At 40.8% G+C, this 20,638-nt stretch overlaps 1 protein-coding gene and 1 long non-coding RNA gene across 3 annotated transcripts in view; one reads left to right on the top strand and one right to left on the bottom strand.

Moving 5' to 3' along the window:
- Positions 1-20,638, top strand: part of LOC117265935 (uncharacterized) — a 33,319-nt gene that overhangs the window by 478 nt on the left and 12,203 nt on the right. Inside the window, exon 2 of one of the 2 annotated variants that reach the window (XR_013492163.1) lies at positions 2,560-2,623. This is a non-coding gene — a long non-coding RNA (uncharacterized LOC117265935). Of the gene's footprint in view, positions 1-2,559; positions 2,624-15,198; positions 15,242-20,638 lie in introns of those variants that run through there. The other variant, XR_013492164.1, reaches the window with a different exon arrangement.
- Positions 3,142-13,409, bottom strand: meox2a (mesenchyme homeobox 2a). Its single transcript, XM_033640764.2, has 3 exons — positions 12,470-13,409; positions 7,783-7,955; positions 3,142-4,114 (listed from the first exon to the last, which is right to left on the bottom strand). Exons 1-3 carry the CDS (start codon positions 13,020-13,022, stop codon positions 3,896-3,898), a joined length of 945 nt encoding a protein of 314 aa, XP_033496655.1. The 5' UTR covers positions 13,023-13,409; the 3' UTR covers positions 3,142-3,895.

Below are 20,638 nucleotides of genomic sequence, written 5' to 3'. Positions count from 1 at the left end.
ATGTTTTGTTTTTTTTTATATTTATATCTTTAAACTAATCCAGTCAGGCTAATTCTTATATCAGATATTAGAATCAAGCTAACAGGTTGTATAGAAATAGAAAGACAATTTTTTTCTACAAGTACAAATAATTTCTTAACCCTTACAAATTGTCATTTCTCCAGCACGTTTTGACAGGTTTAAGGCCAAAACACACTCACGGGGAACGTCCGAAAATATGCCCCTATTGTTTTCAATGTACAACCCCACACCGGCGGTGGCAGCTAGATGTGTATTGGCACCACCGTGCAGCACTTCACACCACTGGCCTCTTTCCAGCGTTGCCGCCCCCTGAATTAAAAGCAAATTTCCCCACCTCACTCTCTGCTTGTACATACCAGCTCCGGTAGCAGCTCTTTTTCTCTGCTCCTGTGGCAGTTCGACTCCTCTCCTCACTACTGATGCGAGGAGAACTCTGTAGCTGCTGCTATGTCTCGTGTGTGATAAAGAATGGATGAGGAGAGACACAGTCCCATCATTATAAAGACAATGGCCAGATATTGCCTGGTGAGTCATAGCTCTGGAGACCGGCTCTCCAGGTGAGAAGTCAAGTTTAATTAGGGGCTGTTCACACATGATTTTAAGCTAATGCAGAGGTGGAGGAAGAACAGATCTTTCAGTAGAAGTAGTAATAACTTTGCGTGGTTGTCTGTTGACAAGCTGCAGTGCGATGTGTCCAGTGTGTGTTAGGGCACTGTGTTTTCAGCTTTAGGCCGAATGCTGCCAATCTCCTAGTTAGTTAGCATGCTAGGTAACTTAGCTAGGTTGGTTAGCTTGGCCCTTTGTTAGCTGATTTCTTAGCCAGGTCAGAGCCATGTCTTTAATATGTTAATGGATGTGTAAAGCCGGATTTACTTGCTTTGATGACTGGTCTTGTTCTTGCACAAGTAGCGTGTTGTAGCCAAACAGAGTTCACTTGCTTCAGTGGGCTGTGCTGAGTGTGTGGGTGCAGGGTGGTCCTGGGACGCTGGAACACACCTTCTCTGAGTCATGGGCCTGACTTGCACTGTTTCCGACAGGGTGCCCTGATGACACTGTACACTTGCATGTGCTCACACACACGTTATATAGAAATCTTCTTTGTTCTTTGGTAAGACAGGTCAAGGGACAAAGGATTCAGGTGAAACTGCCCATAAAGCCAGTGGGGCCAGCTGTCACACAGTAGATTAGCCTAAGCAGATACAGTGAAGATATGAGGGTTACGCAGCCGATTATCTGCTCCTTGCTTATACGAGGGTGTGATTCAGGGACAGATTAAAGGTACGATAGGTCAGGGCTATTGTAGATTTATGATGGACTGCCTGATTAACATTGCAGGGCTTATGTCCAAACATCATTTATCATTTGTAAGGTGCCTCCACAGGAATGCTCACGTAGCTTATGTTTCACAATTCACCATGTGTGTTGTTAACTGTCAATTTACTCTCAGGAGAAGCTGCTTAAATTAATGACTTTGATGATCTTGGAGCTCATTGAGTCCATCGACCAGTTTTTTATTGTATAAAATTTAGAGAGAAATGGAAAAAAAATTTCAAAGTGCGGTTATCAAACATGGTTTTAATGATAATTTAAGTCTGAAACGGTAATGCTAACCACAGGGAATTTAACTGTGGTTTATAATGAAATCAGTAACTTGTTCATACCTAATATTGTTCAGGGGCGTAAATATAGACAGTGTGATTGCACCGGGCTCCTGGGGTGGAAGTGCCTGCAGAAAGAGGGGGCCCTCTCAAGTGATTCAGATTGCCAACTTGGGAATATACCTGTGTTCAAAGATAAGTTATTAAAAAAAAAAAAAAAAAAAAAGAATATTATTAATTTGAAAATGATGCCATTTGCTATATATGTCCTCCAAAATGTGGTTTTATTTTTATTTTTTTAATTAGTCAGTAGCTAACTAAAACAAAATTATATGCTTTTTCTATATGAACAATAAAATCTATAAATATACTATTAAAACCAATTAAATTAAATGATGAATGTCTTACTTTCTCTGATATTTTTGTCAGATATGTGAGCTGTGTAACCGCTCAGTGGTCAGGAAAGCCACCCTGATCACTGAGGACCCTTCTCACTCCCTCCACCATTCCTCCCAGTTACTACCATCAGGCAGATGCTACAAAGTCCCACTGGGCTGGAAAAACTAAATGTGTTTTAAATGTGTTGCTGCGTCAAAGGAGAATTTCTGTCACTGTTCAGACAGACAATTAAGTTCATGTATTCTATTCTATTGTAATGATGAATGCTAGGCAATATGTGTGTTAAAGTTCTCCAATGTCAAGTATGTCATTGTGTCAAGACAACAAATGCACAATAGCATGTACAGTATCAGGGCCTGTTATAATAGTGTGCACTGGGGCCCAGTGTAACTTCCTTACCCAACTGACACCATTATAACACATCAGGGTCTTGGACACGGGTCTGTAGGTCAACAGTTAGAGCAGGGTAGCTGTGATTAAATGCACATGTTGAAGGTTTTAGGCTTAATGTGCGTACTTTGTTGTTATTTTTATTAAACAGGGAAGACTAAGGAGTCAGACAGCAGTCAGTTGCTGCAGGTGGAGTGAGAAGAACATATTTGGAGGTGAGTTCAGTGATTTATACTTTTAAATGTGTTAGTTTATAGTCTGTGGTAGCTGGGTTGATATTATGCATGTGTAAGAGTATTAAGGCCTTGAGCGTCCTTCATATTTGTGAATACTTTGCACTGAATTTTGGTTGCAGTGTTAAAAGAAATGGATCGCATACATCTTGTGGTTTGCTTTTGGGGGGGAAGAAAAAGAAAATTAAAAACCTCATGCCTTGTGAAGTGCCTCCTCAAAAAATTAGAATGCACAATCACAATGTGGTGAAAGATGAGATCAAGTCAAGAAATTATTTTCAACTGGATTTTGAAACAGAATCTGATCCTTTGCGGGTTCTCTCTCTCTGAGTCTTGGCAGGAGTCCCGACTCTGCCCCGAGGCTAAGGTGAATTTAGCATGCACCCCCATCACCAGCTTTCTTCACTCTCTGCAATGTTTAATTCATTTCAGCTTCACACACACGGATGGATGGCTGCACAGATGGAAAAAAAAACCATATTGAATCATACTGAATTCCATTTACCACTGGTTAAAGTTTATTTGATCTGCAACTGTCCCTGAAAGGATTTAATAAAATACTGATTTCAGGTTTCAGATTTGTTTACAAAACGTCATCTCCAGGCAGAAAAGTGTCGACTAAAGAACTGTCAGTGTTTATTACTGCGTGAGCTGAATAGTGTAGTGGGTATAAAATTATTGTTAAGGTAAGACAATACAGAGAATTATTTACAGGTCATTTATATTAGCTAGGCAAATTTGATTTCCTGGCACTTGATTTGATCAATAACTCAATTACATCGTAATTTACATTTTATACAGTAGAAACTGACTGAGACGCAGACTGTGTGTTCGACAGTGCAAATCAAAGCCTGCTTCTCTCAAGGCACACAACATGGAATGTTTACAACAGTTTGATGGAGTTTGATTTCCAAAATTTTTTTGCAATATTCAGTGAAACTGTGTAGCCAAAACATCACATTTCAATATTTATATTATTGCTTGTTTTGGCATTTATCAAGGACATTTTTAACCAATGGCGCTTTGAAATATGTCAGGATCCTCCTGTATGTGCTCAGTTCTTGAAATTTACATTTTGCCTGCATGATGGCTGCATTATCTACCACACATCATTCCTCTGTATATTTGTACACTTGTTTAACATCGTTGTATGACGATGTCGAATCAGCAAACAGCAGTCCTTCTAAGGACGGTCCTGGGGCAGAGCAGGGCCTGTCCTCTGAGGGGGGGAGGGGAGAGAAGGGTGTGTGTGCATCATAAGTGAGCATGCTCGGAGCTCTGGTCGCTGTCGTGACTGTCCTCATTGGCTAAGGAGTCCGTCGAGTGGTGCAGCGCCGCGATGCCAGAGAACTCTGACGGCAGCAACGTCCCCTTTTTCACATTCACCAGTTCTTTCTCTCGAGCTGCCGCCCCCTGCTGGCCGCCCTTCACCCTTTTCCACTTCATCCTCCTGTTCTGGAACCACACCTTCACCTGCGGGGTGAAGCACACAGAAAATGTCAAATTCATTGTTGTTAAGGAAAGAGCAAAACAATTCAGAGGCAATCAGGAAGCATTTCTGCTTGAAGGCAACTTTCTGCGAGAAGTCTGGCAGCTGTTCCTACAGCAGCAATTATGTGTGGCTGCACTGTTCCATCTGCCACTTGGCGTCTACCTGTTTTTCCCTGACTCAACAGCCTCAACCGTATTTACGTCTCTCAGATTGATGATTAAGCTGTTGCTTAAAACGGTTTACACGTCAAGTAGCAGCAGAGGCCCCCTGAGTGTCGACACATGCGCTTGTAGGAAGGGAGGGAAAGGAGCGAGGGGGGACTTGCTCATGTCACGCAGGGTGGGGTGGGTTTATTTTTGGGGAGTGTCATTCCGAGGGGACCGAGTCACATGGTCAGGAAGTTAGTTGAGAGCACAAACGTTTGTCTTATACGTCAGGGGCGTACGCCGTGCTGAGTATCACATGGATTCTTTACAAGCCCCGGGGCCTTTTCTGAGAGCAGCAGAGGAGAGAGTCCAGCAAAGGATCATTTATATATGCCAGGCTCTAATGTCAAAACCAACCATGTGATCCTCGAGGCTGACGCACACACACACACACACACACACACACACACACACACACACACACACCCACACACAGACACACACACACACACACACACACACAGACACACACACACGGTATTCGGACTGACTCATCGGCACTGTACCTGCACTGTGTGACATTACATCCACAGTGACACTCACAGTTAAACACATATCACGACTCCTAACCTCAACTTCCATTTTAACCTTTGATAGGCGTAAAAAAGCTGCCAAACCACGGTTTCAAAATGGCTCATTTACACATCCATGGCGCGCTGATGGGCGACTCTACTCCTTCACTTTTAAAACACGAAACAGAACACACTACTGATGATGAAATACTTGCGTAAAAGAATGCAACAAGCACTGAAATAGCGGGCAAGTCAGAAGATATCCAGACATCTTGGTAAAAACGGGGATAAATTTGGTTTAAAAGTGACGTCTAGGTCACTCATACCAGTTGTTTTAACGGCATTTTAATTACTATTTTACAGTGTGTAGTTTCCCTTTACTTCACGCTGAAATACAGTCATTAACATGCCCTTTAAACAATTGTTTAAAGGAGCTTAAAGGTTTTAAAAAGTGTACTTTTTAACCAAATTTAACTTTTGATCCATCTAAAAATATATGGTTACTGGGGTTTTGTCCCACAATTTAAATACATGTAGCAAATAAATAAGTAGTGTTTTGTCCTTCATTTCCCGTGCTGATATAAACTCCAAACATGCAAAAACTTTGGCCCTGTAGCTCCACCTCGGCCATCTTTGAAAATACTCCAGGTGTCACGGCCCACAAAGACATAAAACATCCATCAAATTCCTCCAAACGGCTCATGCAGCATATATCAAGTGCCGAGGCCAACAACTGTTTGCATTGCCAATATTTACCTCACTATCTCCTGCAGACAAAACCGAGGTCACACACACAACCTATGCTGCACTGAAGAAATTTCACGCACATATTACGCTGCTTCGAGGCACAAAGACATAAAGTGCAGCAGTCCAGGAGCAGTGATGTGTTTGGTGGCTCTGTGGAGTTTTTTCCTGACATGGTGGTATTCAGAAGAATTCCTTTGACGTGTTTTAAGTAGCAAAAGCAGAGAATTACTTGTGAGATGTATGATACATTTATCACTTCTCATGTCGCAGGTTTGCAGTCGCTCTCAGATTGAGGAGTGAGAACCTAAATGCGACTGTGCAGGTTTACTACTTGGCCCTTAAAACACACATTTTTATGTACTGGGAGAAGCAGATTTCCTTAGATGGACACTTTTATCTGAAGTCCCTCACACAGAACTCTGGGTGCATACTATACATTTTTAGCACTGGTGGCCCAAGTGGGAATTGAAACACGAATCATGACAGCATAACTGATGTTCTCAGCTTCAGCAAAATGGTTTTGGAGACACAGTCGACATTTTTTAAGACATTCAAGGCCTGTAGACCTTCGTCATGGCAGACATTTGGATTCAGGGGGGTGTATTGGCAAAAAAATTGGAATTTAATAAAAAAAAAACCAAGTATGCTTTCTTTAGTGTGTAAACTCCTGAAAATAAGATTTTTTGTGGTTTTATTAGCTAAGAATGAGCCATTTATTTCTACATAGAGAGTGAATCCTCGTCTACGGAGATTGTCATGTTATTACCGTAGCCCAGAATGGACAATCCAAACACAGGGCCATTTGCATTTGCGTGCCGACCACTGTAGTTAGCAGCTCCTCTGTGACAAGCAGAATAGCATCAGAAAAACACTGATTTTTAACATGAAACTGCTTTATTCAGTGTTTTTACTGGTTGAAGTCACCTAGTTCGTTTGTTTTAGAAAAGAAGAGACTTCTGTGGATAATTCGGCTCCCGGTAAAAACCTCCTGAACGTCTGGATCTAAAGGTATCAGAGGAAAAATTTAAGCACACATTAGCAGGTGCTGGGCAAGCTGCCTGTCTCCAACATGCTGGACAGCATCAGAAAAACACCAATTTGTAATTTGAAACTGCTTTTTTTCAGTGTTTTACCATTTTTAATCACCTGGTCCATTTGTTTTGGAGAAGAAGGGACGTCTGGGGATAATTCTGTTCCCGGTAAAAACCTCCTGAACAAAGAACACTGAAGGAATTCTAACCGGGAGTTCACGCTCAGCACATAGAAGTTTTAGTTGGCTGCAATCTGCAGTCCTCACCGCTAGATGCCACTAAATCCTACACACTGCTCCTTTAATATGTGATTGCAGGAAAACAAGGTGTACCTTATAACATTAATGATGGCTGTGTTCCATTTAGATGTCCCAGTACAAACCAGCATGCACAATAAAAAGCAGCACGCTGACACTAAATAGGATGGAGCTATTGCTGATTTTAATATTTAGTCAGCAAATTGTGTGGTTGTGCATGTACTTACAAACTTATTGCTAACCTAAAAAGTATAATCATCGCACACATTTTTACAAACACATGATCGATAACAGTCACACATCGGTGTCTTTGGAATCTTAACTTGTAATTTGCATCTGAGGCATCACCTGAAACTCTCAGGTTTCTCTCTCCAGTCTGTTCTTTACATTCAATCCACACTGTAACACACCGCACAATATCACTGGCAAGGTGTCAACTAAGTGTGAGTTACAGCTTCCAAATGGGTGTCAGAGAACAACAGGCTGTACGCCGTTTCCTTCCCCCAACCATTTGTCTCCTGTTATTTATTTCATGTGCCTGCATTTTACAGCAACCGGCCCACGCTCAGAGACCAATTTGTGCTTGCAGAGGGTAGTGGGAGAGAGGAAGTGACTTGCTAGACAGCACTTCCTCCAGCCCGTCTCCCTGCCTTGACTGTGGCCTGCTTGAAAGAATAGACAGGAACATCTGGAATATGATAGTCCCGTCACACAGCCACATCTGGAGCACAATAGCCCCTCGCACCGAAGTTACAAAAACACAGTAGCGAGCTGAAAAGCCTCCTCGACGTCCCGAGGCCGCCTCTGTTTTCACAACATGGCATTAATGTGCTAATGGGGGGGTTCAATAATGTCTGAACCCAGGGGGAAACAAGCTGCGGTGGGTAGGAACATACTTGTCTTTCAGTGAGGTCGAGGTTGACGGCGATCTCGTAGCGCCTTAGTCGGGTTAGGTAGTTGTGGTGGGCAAACTCGGCCTCCAGCTCTCGGATCTGCTCCTTGGTGAACGCCGTCCTCTCCTTCCTGGGTTTGCTGCTCACGTCTGACTTGTAATTCCCGTCCTGGGACTCTGAAACCAAACACCACACAGGTTCCACTCAGATTTATATGCAACAAAAATGAAAAATAAAGCGAGTGTTATGTGGCAGGTGCAAGTCAGCAGGGGGAGAGAAAAAAGGCGAAGGTAAGAGAAACAATGGGAGCTGTCAATCACACTTTATTGTTCAGTCATTGTTTATGAACACTTTAAGTGGCTGGAAGGACTCACGGGCGGCTACACATGTGCGTCTGACTGTGGCAGCTGTGCTGTTGCATTAGGCTGGCTCTTATACTGCCAACATGGGTTTAATTTGTCTTAAAGGAATCTGCTGCTGCAACCTTATGTTTTAAATATGGAACAAAGCAGCTTTGCAGGATACATGAAATATATTTCCTGGTTTCTTTTTTATTTGAGAACTCACAGGCAGCTTCTTATTAGGTGGCAAAATCTGCCGCTATTTGCAAAACCTTTTCTTGTTACACATTCTCTTTGCAGATTTCAGAATGGCAGTAAAAAAAAAATCCAGCAATAACAAGACAAGTATTTCTAAAGGAAAAGGCAAAGATCTTCAAAAATCATATGACACAGAATCTATGACTTTGCTCATAGATAAAGGTCTGAGGAAATTTTAATGAATAAATGAGGCATTACTTTTAATGAAAATTAAAAAAAAAAAAATACAAATGTGTGAGCAGCAAACTGAGGACTGGTACTGGCTACATATTTTGCATTGTGCTCAGGAAAATATGGGATATACATATGCAAAAAATTAAAATTAAAATCCTCTGCATGTGTCATCTCCACTTCAGCTCATCAACCCAGAAAAATACTTTTTGTTTTGCTATTTCCACAAACTTTCCGTAGAAAACACGCACGGTTAATTTGCCCTCCAGAACTTTCCTATTGTGAGCAGCCTCTGTGGTTTCTCTGTTGGACGCGCTTCAGTTGCACATTGCACTCGAAGGCAGCAGTGATTGCATGCTAATTCATCTGCGGTCCTGTTCTGTAGTGTGTGTTAATCCAGCAGGCCTGCGTCAAGCCAAACTGTAAATAGTCCTGCAGCCCGGAGCCAGACTCACAAATGGTGCGAAGCCTGAGGCCACGTCAGAGGCGCAGCTATCTCCTCACCTAGGGTTTCCACCCAGAGGGACCCCTGTCTGCTCTGTTTTTCTGTCAGAAAGAGGATCTTCCTTCTAATTAAGTGTGTGTTGTTTCAGAGCAAAATAACTCCCTTGAGAGGCTGAAGAGGAGTAAACTGAAACTGTTCTACAAAAGTTATATTTGTGTGGCACTCACACAGTTTTAGAAGCAAGGACAAACAGATATATAAACTGCAAGAATTCCCACATGAATTTTATGAAATGAAACAGATCATTGCTTGACCCGCAGCCTGTGTCCGGCTCCCCCTTGACCTTGCCTTTCCCTCCCTGTAATTTCAAACCGAGCGCTCCAAACAGTGTGTGGCTGATTGAAGCGGGGCCCTCAGACGTATTTATCCGCTCTCAGCCTGGTAAACACAGACATTGTGTAAAGAGAAATAAAAGAATAACACAGCCAGCTGGTTCGGACCAGCAGGCCTGGAGTTAAAACGAGCGGCAGCTTTTATGACACAGCCACTACACCACAGCAATTAGGTCCCCGCTGTAACTTTCATCTCTCCACAAAAAAGGAGGAATAATATGAGAAAATACGCGCAGCCAGACAGGGCACGTCATTTAGGGCTCTCAAATGAACTGAGCTCAGCGCAGGAGGGACCCTCGCAGAAATAATGTCAGAGAAATTCAGATTTTTTTTCCTCTTGTGATGAAATTGCGTGTTGGTTGTTTTCCTCCAGTGAAAGTTGTGATTTTTTTATTTTCCTTTGGTGAAATAATATTGCAGCGGCTCACACAAGAATGAAGTCAAATGCACCGACACATCCGCAATGTTTTTCTCAACCTTCTTTTAGGAAAAAGTGTCTGCCAGCGAGAGGCCTCCAGAACTTCACTCCTCCTTTTTTACAACGCTGCCACAACAAAATAAGACTTCAAGCACCTTTTATTGTTCCACGCAGAAAATCTAGTAACTTTTTTAAAGGGACGACCACTCCCTTGACAGCATTAGTCCATGCAAATATAACCCGTGAACTCAGCCAAGTGCACCAAGCGACACTCTATAGGGCTAAAACCCTCCAGCTTGACCACAAAAAATGAGCCGGTTCCGCAGAAACCAGACACCCAAAATACCAAGGAGCTGGCTCATCTCATTAGCCCACCCTGCGGCCTTCCTTGAGGAAACAATCACAACCGAGTATTAGACACAGAAAGCTGAGATGCTTCATATTCGAGCTAAACCTAGCATGGAAATGAGCTCTCGGGTTTTTGTTATTATTTCTGTATCTGAATTTCAGGTTTCACTCAAGTTTTCTGGTCCAGATGGTGAAACCTAATCGGGGCTCTATCTCATGCGACTGGCAGCGGTGTGATATTTAGACAGCTGATTGAGTCAGCAGCCTTGTTAGCCCCAATAATCAGCGTGATTGGTGTTAGCGTGGAGGGAATGCACGGCATATGTAATGAGTATGCACTAACTATTGTTACAGGGGAAGTGGGATTTGGAGGCCAGGGCTCCGCTTCCAACTGGTTTGACAAAGGAGGAAAGGAAATAGGAGGTGGTGTGTTGAATTTGTGGATTAAATATATTATTGCAACATCTCGCACGAGGATCACAGGACGGTTAAAACAGACAGAACCATAAAACTGAAAGTTAAGCTGTCTGAGGTCTTGAAAAGCTCTGTGTGTTACATAATTTTGGCTTTTTCTGTGCTGCATGAATCTTTAATTGACATCTGGACTTCCTACTAAATCAGTGAGTAATGTAGTATTTGGTATTATAACCTAAATTATCAGAAATACATGTTTCCACTGCAGTTACGCTCTCTGTTAATTATAGTCAGTCAAGAGTCCTGTGATATTTTGCACACTGGCTGTGAACTACAGCCACAGCGGGCCTGTCAGAGGGAACAGACACTCCCTGAGGTGACCACCAGCATCCTGAGCGAAAACTAATCACATGCGAGAATATCAGTCAGTGGTCAAGTGCAGGTGATACGCTGCTTGCATACAAAGAGGCCTTTAAAAGGGTGCAGGATCGGCGCCGAGGGCCCCGCAATCCTCAAATGGACAGAGAGGACGGTGCGCACACTTTCCCTGGAAAACTTAGAAGTCTCACTAATATCACGTTCCCTGCGAGAACTCCTGTGACCCGACCTCGGCAGTTTGTCACGCCGTGATTGATTATTGTGGTGACTGCAGGTTGGAAATGTCCTGCAGGTCAACAGGGAGGTGTTACCTACTTGAGTACACTCCTAAAGGAGAGAATTGCTTATAAATGTGCAAAGAAATGTTTTTTAATTCATGTTTATTGTAACTAATATACAGGTCATATAATTCAAGAACTGTGTAAGCTGTAAAGCCTTAAACACAGCTTTATATTTTATGCATTATCTTAAAAAACTTTACACACTGGCCAGTGATTTTTAACAGATCACGGTCAAAACACCTGCACCCGCTTTGAGGTGGCGAGTCACAAATTTTACAAAGTCACAAATGACCTAAAACCCAAAAAGAGTGTCCTTGAAGCTCACAGTGCAAGTGCACTTCACTATGCAGAACATACTGTACGTCTGGTCACCCTTTATATGGATATAAAGCCATTTTATAAATCTGTGTGACTGTGATTCAGCACAACAAGTAATTATGGCATGATGAGGATTTATTTGTGGTTTTAAAATAATTTATAATCCTTGTAAAAAGAAACCCAATGGATTTATTTACAGATAAAATAAATCAATGTTGCATCATATTAGTAGACAGATACTTCCGCAGTCTGCGATTGTTTGATTTTATTTCATTGAACCTGATTTATTTTAATCACAGACTTTGAGAAGAAAAAAGGCAGGAAAGCGTCCGTCTGTCGGGTGTTTAGTGTGGCGCGAGGCGCCGGTGTAGTCTTTTACAATCCATGACATTAATTCTTTACTGTGTGCCTCATTTTCTGCCTTCTGAAGAGTGTCGCAACAAACCAGATGTGATTTTTAAACAAAACATGCCAGTAGTCAGATGTTGCCCACACAGTTACGATGTGGCCTTTGCTCCACGTTTCAGCCCGCCTGCTGCAGCAGCCTCGCTGCGCGTCAGCCGACACCTACAAACGGCCTCTCAGACACTTTCTTGCTTTCCCCTCAGAGCTGCAGAGATCTCAACATTTATGTGCTGTTGAAAGATTCAGAATGACAACTACAGATGTTTGTGTTATTCTTGAGCTCTGCTTGGAATTTTTTGAAATGCTGATATTTATATGAGGGTGTTTATCTAACAATAAGAGTGAACAAAGAGATGTTGGAAAAGTCTTCAGAGGTTTTTACATTAAGTCTTTACTTGTGCAATATATCACAAACAGCTTGTTTATTTAAAATGTTTGTAAGAAAACTATCTGAGGAATAAAATCCCTGCCGTTAAAGGCTTAAAAAACTGCCCTTAAAAACTCTGATCTGATCTTCTTACCTGAACTGTCACTTTTCCTCTTGCTGTTCCTCTTCTCGGCCTCAGCAGGTGACAGAGTCTGTCTGCCAAAATCTGCAGGCACACAGGAGGCCCCAGTAGGGGTGCTGCCAATGCCCAGACTCGGGGTGCTGGCACACATACTGGGCCCACCAGGGTGGCCCAGGTCTGGGGGTGTGGGCCCGCTGTCATGGGATGAGTGGGAGTGCGGGTGGCAAAGATTGTGGCGCGTGCCGCTGCCAGGTGACGGCATCTGTGGGATATGCCAAGACGCATGGTGCTGAGGCGGGTGGTGATGCTGCTGGGAGGGCAGGTGGCCGCGGTGGGGGTGGTGGTGGTGCTGTCCGGGAAACAGGCCGTCGTCCACCGGGTAGCTGGAGATGATACAGGGAGAGGGCGAGGAGGTGGAGGAGGAGGAGGATGAAGAGGCCAGGTCAGGGTAGGAGACGTGGTCCGAGCGTCCGTGCAGAGTCAGGGGAGACTGGGTGAAGGCGGGATGCAGGGCCTGTGCCGGGGCGTGGGGGCTCCGCAGGCAGCCGAACAGTGTGTGATCCATCGCGTGCAAACACACACACACACACACACACACAGCCCTCCAGGAAAGGTGAGAAGGGCAAAGTAAAAGACGGTAAAGTTACTAAATCAACCAAAAAGATCACAAGCACATATCCAAAATGCTTCTCTTTTTCCTTTGTCTATCCCCAAAACTTTTTCCTTCAGTTAAAAAAAATTCACTCTCGATTAGTCAGAGCAGAAGTGTGTTTTGAAATGGGTGTCCTGTGGTAATCCGGAGCGTGCGGCCGGTTGCCAGGCTGTACAGGATAAACAGTTAGCCCAGGATAAGCTGCAGCAGAGCCTCTCAGATGTCAGGAGGAACAGGGGACTGGAGCTCGAGGCTGGGAGCAGAAGGTGGTTCCTAGGAACTGCAGAACGAGGGGAGCCGGCAGAGGGGATGTTATAAATAGGGTGTAACGTGAGAGGGAGGCTGGGTCACAGACTGCATACGCGCTACTGACCACATACATATGATCACCCTCCAAAAAGCACAGCACAATAAATCTGTACTATTAAAATGGCTGAGCCTCAGGAAAGAGGGCAATTTATTTTGGACTTGGACCTGACCTCCGGTGGCCATCTTTTTTTTTTTTTTTTCACTGCAGGAAAACAGCCTTAATGGTTGATGGGTGGGGCTGGGGGAGAGGGTATTAGGGGAGGTGTGGGAGTGTGGACAGACGGGGGAGGCGAGGTGTCAGGGGTTAACTCAGCGTGTCACCCTGTGTTTGTCATTTTTGACCCTTTAAAACACTGTTAGTGTTGTGGAAGAAGGACGCTTGTTGCTTCTCATGGTTTCCTTTGCACATTGTTTGTCTGTGATGTTAAAAGCTCCACTCTCTCTCTGTCTGACTCTGCGATGCTTTTAAAGGAAAATGACAAGTTTTATCCAAAATAAAAATCAGAAACTAAAAAGCATTCATTGCAGTGCAAAGCGATCCAGTCTGAATTAAGGGTTAACATTTTATCATCCAAGTGAGTTACCTACTACTCTTAGAAACAACCATTTTAATTTAGTGCAACCAATCATTTTATAGGAGTGTTTTTTTAAATGATTTTAATCTCATTTTGAAATGAAACACCTCACGTCGTCAAATGCACAGACACAGGTTTGACCTTTGGTATGAGGTCATGAAGTTGAAACAATGTCCCAAACACCAAATTTATTTGCTTTAGAATTACAATAAATTACTGCAGCAGTGCACAAAACACAGTTTTCTTTAATGGAACCAAACCTTTGATAAGTTTTACCATTATTTCAAGTAAGTGCCGGAAACTGCATCTTGCAGCGTCGGGATTGACCAGAAATAAATCCTCCTGGGAATGGTTTATGAGTGAAGATGAAATATTTCAACCACCTACAACCTACATCAGACACTTGTATCACACATTGTCAGCCGTCACGTCCGTGTCTCACTAAATCATCTGAGCCATAAAAGTGTCACCTTCCAGAAGAGAAGTAGGAATAAAAGCGGGTAAACAGCCGGGAGTGAAAGAAGAAAGTCCTCTTTGCTTCGGCCTCTCTTAATCCTTAATGTTGTTATTATATATAATTTAATGAGCTCAAGTAAAACCAAAACTGATTTATTTGAGCTCAAACTCATTTATATAACTTATGATACAAAGATGGGACTTAAAACGTGAGAAATAATCCTGGTCTGCTGGAAAAAAGTGGAGAAATTATGATTATTTTATCACAAATATCAGGTTTTAGTGTTTGTAATTAAAATAATTCAGTTGTTTTTTTTATGCAAATGACATAATTAAGATATTGTGAGTAAATGTTTCATATATTGTGATAAAGATTAAAGATAAATAATCACCTCACACACATTTTCTTCCTTCAAATACTGTATAGTATATATGGCACATATTTAAAGTGCACACAGCTCAGATTAAAGTCAAATAAAACATAAAGCAAATTATAGATTTATAGGTGTTGCAGAGTTTTCGTGGCCCGGGCAGGTTTTTCACAGATGGACAGTCACAATAACTCCACACTCTGGGGATCCGGTTGGACGACACAGGCTGTGCCACAGGCGCTGTGGGCCGCCTGAGAAAGGAAATTAATTCCTCTTTGAGAGAAAATTACTTTAACAGATATCACGGCGGAGGCAGGCTGTAACTTTGCCGCCCCCCCCCCCTCCCAACCCCCAAAACCCCCAGTCCCTCCAAAGCCTCCGAAGGCAGCAGAGGCAACGCAGCAGAGGAAAGCCACCTTAGGTGAGTGAGTGTCAAACTCTTCTACTGTTTACCTTACAAATTAAGGCTATTAGCAGGTTAGCCTGGGCTATATATTTGCTCAGGGCCGCGAGCAGGTATTAATACACACGTGTTTCCAATCCTGTCGCAGCAGTGATGGCCTGTGGGGTGTTTGCAGTCAGTCCTAGTCTTTGCCCCTCGTGGGCTATATGAGGCAAAATATCCCTGTGTGAATAAGTGTGTGTGTTTTTGTGGCTTAGACTTATATATCAGGCCAATACTGGACTTTTATTGTGAAAATACTTTGTGTCACACATAACATCCATCAATTAAATGTTTTTTTACACATTTAATTTGCTATTTTTTGTCATTCCAGTCTACCTTTGTGTGCCCTTTGTGAGCTCCTAAAAGAGCTGCTAACCCAAAATAAATGTCATTGGTTTGGATTCAGAGAAGAGATTCAGTGTGTCATGATGGTGTGAGTGCTGTTTAAGAGGCTTTTCCTGTCTGAAATGAATAAAATCCATTCAGAAACTTTAAAAAAAAGCTCTCAGTTGAAGATACTGTGAATATTTTGGCACAAACTGCCAGTGACATCATTCTTAAGCTACCTGCACCGGCCTCCAAAAGCACATATTTGTCAGAGTTTTTATGTGATGGCATGTCAAATGAAGAAGAGAATAAAAAGAGGTGAAGAGGTCACAGCGGCGAGTAGGTGTAAGTCATAAAAAAAAGAGGAGTGAGTGTAGAGGAGAGGAGGGAGGCCACCGGTGTCTGTGTGTTTCTGATGGCGAGGTCGGGGCGGTGCGTTTTCACCGCAGTAGACCTCCAGTAGACATGTAGACCTGCTGCTCAGCCTGTGGCTGTCAGTCACACAGGCAGGAAGGATTACAGCAAACACAGCTCAGTGCCACCGTCACCAAAACAAACATGCAACCGCCACTTTGGTCCATTTCTCACATGAAGTTCAAGCGCACACGCTCATTTGCTGCACGCTTCAGGTTCAGTTTTCTTTAGATAATAACCAACCTTCACTCCTGGATTTAGTGTGTTTTTTGCAGCGATGTAATGCTCCTACAGCAGCGATAGATTTTCGCAGAGCTTAATCTAAGGATAGGATCATCAATAAAGTAGTGCGGCCATGATATGAATGTGTCGCAGGAGTCTTTTAAAGCTCAACACTTTACTTAAATGCCCAGTTTTTGCATTTATAAGCAGAATACAGACATTTACTAAAGCATTTATAATGTATTTGTCAACAACTATAACTCTTCCTGTGGGCACCTTTAAGACGAGGCTGGTGCATCAACATATAATTAATGACGATATAGTAAAACACAGTTCAGCTGTAATAATATAAATCATATTTAGATTGTCAACAAATACTGAACATTAATAAACACAAATGTCCTTCTATTACAATTACATTATAATGTGCTACAAACAATATAGTGTATGCCTATTAAATGTTTACATACTGCTTATAAATGCTTAATATGGAGGGTTAAAGCAAAGTGTGACCCAAAGAGACAAGAACCAGTGAATTTACATTTAAAAAACAAACAGTAACACTTCACTTTAACCTTCGATATTCTGCTTTTATAAGCAGAATATAAACATTTAATAAATTAATTATGATGTATTTGTCAACAACTATCACTCCTCTTGTGGGCACCCATAAGTCGAGGCTACTGACGATATAGTAAAACATAGTTCAGCTGTAATAATGTAAATCATATCTTAAAATTGTCAACAAATACTGAACAGACCATAGATTGTACACCTATTAAATGTTAATATACTGTTTATAAATGCTTTTTATGGAGGGTTAAAGTAAAGTGTGACCCAAAGAGACATAAACCAGTGACAAACAGACAAACAGTAACACTTTACTAATAATAAGCAGAATATAAACATTTAATAAATGGTTTATAACATACTGGAATGTGTGTGAGCACGTATAAGTGTTTATTATTGCAGTTGTCAACAACTAGAACTCCAGCTGAATAGATATTTAATGATAATGTCGTAAAATACAGACATAATAACATGAAATTATCAACATGGGACAAGTTATTATTGACAAATACTGTTCATTACTAAACACTTCTCAGTAGTCTTATGTTATAACCACATTATAGTGTGTTATAAACCATATATTAAATGTTTATATACTGTTTATAAATGCTAAAAGTGTGACCCAAAGAGACATAAACCAGTGATTTAACATTTAAAACTGACTTTAATTAGTCAATACAGGCGTTAATGTGTCCATTGAGTCTTTAAAAACATGAAATAAACAGTATCACTTTACTTTAAGCTCCAATATTCTGTGTTAATAAGCAGAATATAAACATGTAATAAATGGTTTATTACATACTGCACATAAATAAACAATTTTCAATGCCCTGATGTTACAACTACATTACGGTGTGTTACAAACCATATATTACATGTTTATATATTGTTTATAAATGCTTGTTATGGTGGTTAGAGTGAAGTTGGACCCAATGACACTGGTTATTAATTAAATGCAATTTTAAAAATAAAATCTTGTCACTGGCTCACATTTTATCACATGCTGTAATGTGCCTCTGGAGGCCTTTAAAGTTCCTTAAATACGAAACAAACAGTAAAACTTCACTTTAAGCTCCAATATTTTGCATTAATAAGCAGAATATAAACATTTAATAAACAGTTTATAACACAGAATAATGTTTATGAGCAGATAGAAGTGTTTATTAATGTCAGCAACTAGAACTTAATAAGCTCAATGGTCTTATGTTACAACTACATTATAGTATATTTTAAACCATATATTAGATGTTTATATACTGTTTATAAACCCTAAATATGCATGGTGACAAGATTTTACATTTAAAAACCTGACTTTAATTAGTCAATGGAGGCATTAATGTGTCTCTAGGGTCTTTAAAAGCTCCTAAAACATGAAACAAACAGTAACACTTTACTTTACTTTACTTAACCTCCAATAATCTGCATTAATAAACAGATTATAAACATTTAATAAATGATTTATAACACATTAGAATGCATGTGAGCAGATATAAATGTTTATTAATGCATTCATCAACAACCAGAACTCCAGAGGAGGCTGGTGTATAAACAAATAATGTAGTAAAACATGGTCATAATAATTTGAATTATGTCTTAATGGGAGAGATTAAAAGTTTTTATTAGTCAACAATGATAAACGACCTTATGTCACAATTACATTACAGTGTGTTAATACAGTAACTATGTCTATGACACCGATGTCAATAATGCATTATGGCAGCTTATAGTGCTGTATAATTACAGTTATAAGCACTCCTAACTATTCATAATGCTTTATAACAATAAACGCAAAGCATTTTATAATAACTTACAAGATCAAGTATCATAATACTTAATAATTACCGGTCACTCACTGAGATTTGCTTGCAAGGATCATAGTGTATTATGTATTTTCATAGCTGAAATCATTTTATAATGCATTATAATGTGATTATAAGTTTCACTGTAGGGTCATGGGGTGCAACTTTTCTTTTCTACAATTTGGGGATCCTCCTCCAGAAAACTTTAAGCATCAAACACCAAATTTCCTGCATATTTGGGAATTTTCATGCACAAATTTGCCCTTATTCTGCAACAATTTATGATTTAAATGTCTTTAACTTTCGAGTCTTTAACTCGAAAATAAAAGTCCTCTACTGCTTTGATGTTTTATTGACAGGGTGGACAAATATGCATGTTCTAAGTATTGAGGGGAACGTGTCCTCACTGAAATCTACACCTGTGCTGCTTTAAGTGCAGTGAAAAAATTGTGACATACAAGCAGATATGATGCATTACAAGCTGGTTAAAAGTCAGTGTAGGTGTTCACTGTTTGCTTTAAGTAGAGAGGATACTTTTTATCATATCTGTGCAAGAACAACACAAATTGTAAATTTTATTTATTTGTTTAAGGGGTCATACTGTAACATGAGAATTATAACACACTATGATCCTTGCAAAAACATGTCTGTGAGTAACCAGCAATTATAAAGTATTATGATACTTGACCTTAGACGTAATTGTAAAAACATTATAATGTGTAATGATTATCATCATAAAGCATTATGGATAACTAGGAGTGCTTAAAACTATAATTATACAGCGCTATAAGCAGATTGTAACACATTTTAAATATGTTAATAATGCATCACACACATGGGCGTCATAGATAGTTTTACCAGATGTTTATACACGGCTTACAAATGCTAAATATGGAACGCTAAAGTAAAGTGCGACTGTTAAAACATGAAGCAGAGATTTTACATTTCAAACCCTGCATCTGATAAATGAAAAGAAACATTACTGACAATTAGAATCAAGAAACAAATAATTTTAATTCAAACAGCATCTGAGACAGACTGTATGATAACGTTTCTCACTGCTCTCACTTCCCTGAATTTAACAGCCCCCGATGTGTTATAGACTTTATAGCAGCGAGGCTTTGATGTAGCTCTCGGCCTCAGACGCTAATATGAGCGTTTAAAAAGACCCAGTGTGTGTGTAATCATTATTAGACATTTTCCTCCTTCCTCCTTTTAATTCTCTCTTCGCTAATATGGAAACATTGCAGAGCGTATAACACTCAGCGAGCCTCTCTCATGATATATAACGCGTGCAGCCAAGACCAGTAGTAGGCTCAGAATTAGAAACCCAATATATCCTAAATTAGAAGGTCGACATTATAACAAAATATCCTGGTAAGTGAACAGAGAGCTGCAGTAATAAGGCCTGCACAAAAACATTTAAGAGCAGAGATTTCTTTTGTCACAAGTTTGATTTTAATGGAATTTTTGACTCTTTTCAGGTGAAATATTCCCACTTTTTTTTTTTTTTTTTTCTTTTAAAAACTGAACCCTGCCCTTATAAAATGATTTTTAATTAAACAGGATATCATCTAAAAGTAGAGAATGTGTTTGAGGACAAAGATGCATTTACTGAGGTAGAAATAATTTTACCAACAAAGTTTCATCAACAGGAGACATTTGGACTTTTCTAGATTCTTTTACATTTAAATTAAACACATTTATTTAAATTGGGATCCTTAGTAATGCGACTATAGCAGAATATCTGAGCGCCTCAGAGATAAATAACATGTTCCCTTGGTTTGATCCTGCAGCTAATCACAGTGACAGTGCTGCAGTGTTGAGATGAACATCTGCGGGCGGCGAGGAAACTGTCGTCGCTGCCCGTTTCCTTTCAGAGTTTCAGCCGCAGATTTACAGCAGTTGTCAAGGATATTGTCCGTGCGGAGGACAGAGTGGGATGTCAGTGATATATGACGAGGTGGGACAGTAAATGTTGTCTCCATTTACAGCTCGATTACATGAAGAGAACAGCAGCCTGCTCGGGCAGTGACAGCAT

The sequence above is a fragment of the Epinephelus lanceolatus genome, chromosome 10, assembly GCF_041903045.1.
Source record: "Epinephelus lanceolatus isolate andai-2023 chromosome 10, ASM4190304v1, whole genome shotgun sequence".
Lineage (NCBI taxonomy): Eukaryota > Metazoa > Chordata > Actinopteri > Perciformes > Serranidae > Epinephelus > Epinephelus lanceolatus.
Note: the sequence above shows the minus strand (reverse complement) of the source record. Positions and strands in the feature narration are given on the sequence as shown.

Coding starts and splice junctions, on each gene's coding strand:
- meox2a (XM_033640764.2), bottom strand. CDS start 13,022: ATGGATCACACACTGTTCGGCTGCCTGCGGAGCCCCCACGCCCCGGCA. Junction 7,956..12,469: donor GAGGAAAAGTGACAGTTCAG/GTAAGAAGATCA, acceptor GTTTGGTTTCAG/AGTCCCAGGACGGGAATTAC. Junction 4,115..7,782: donor TCGACCTCACTGAAAGACAA/GTATGTTCCTAC, acceptor TTCACCCCGCAG/GTGAAGGTGTGGTTCCAGAA.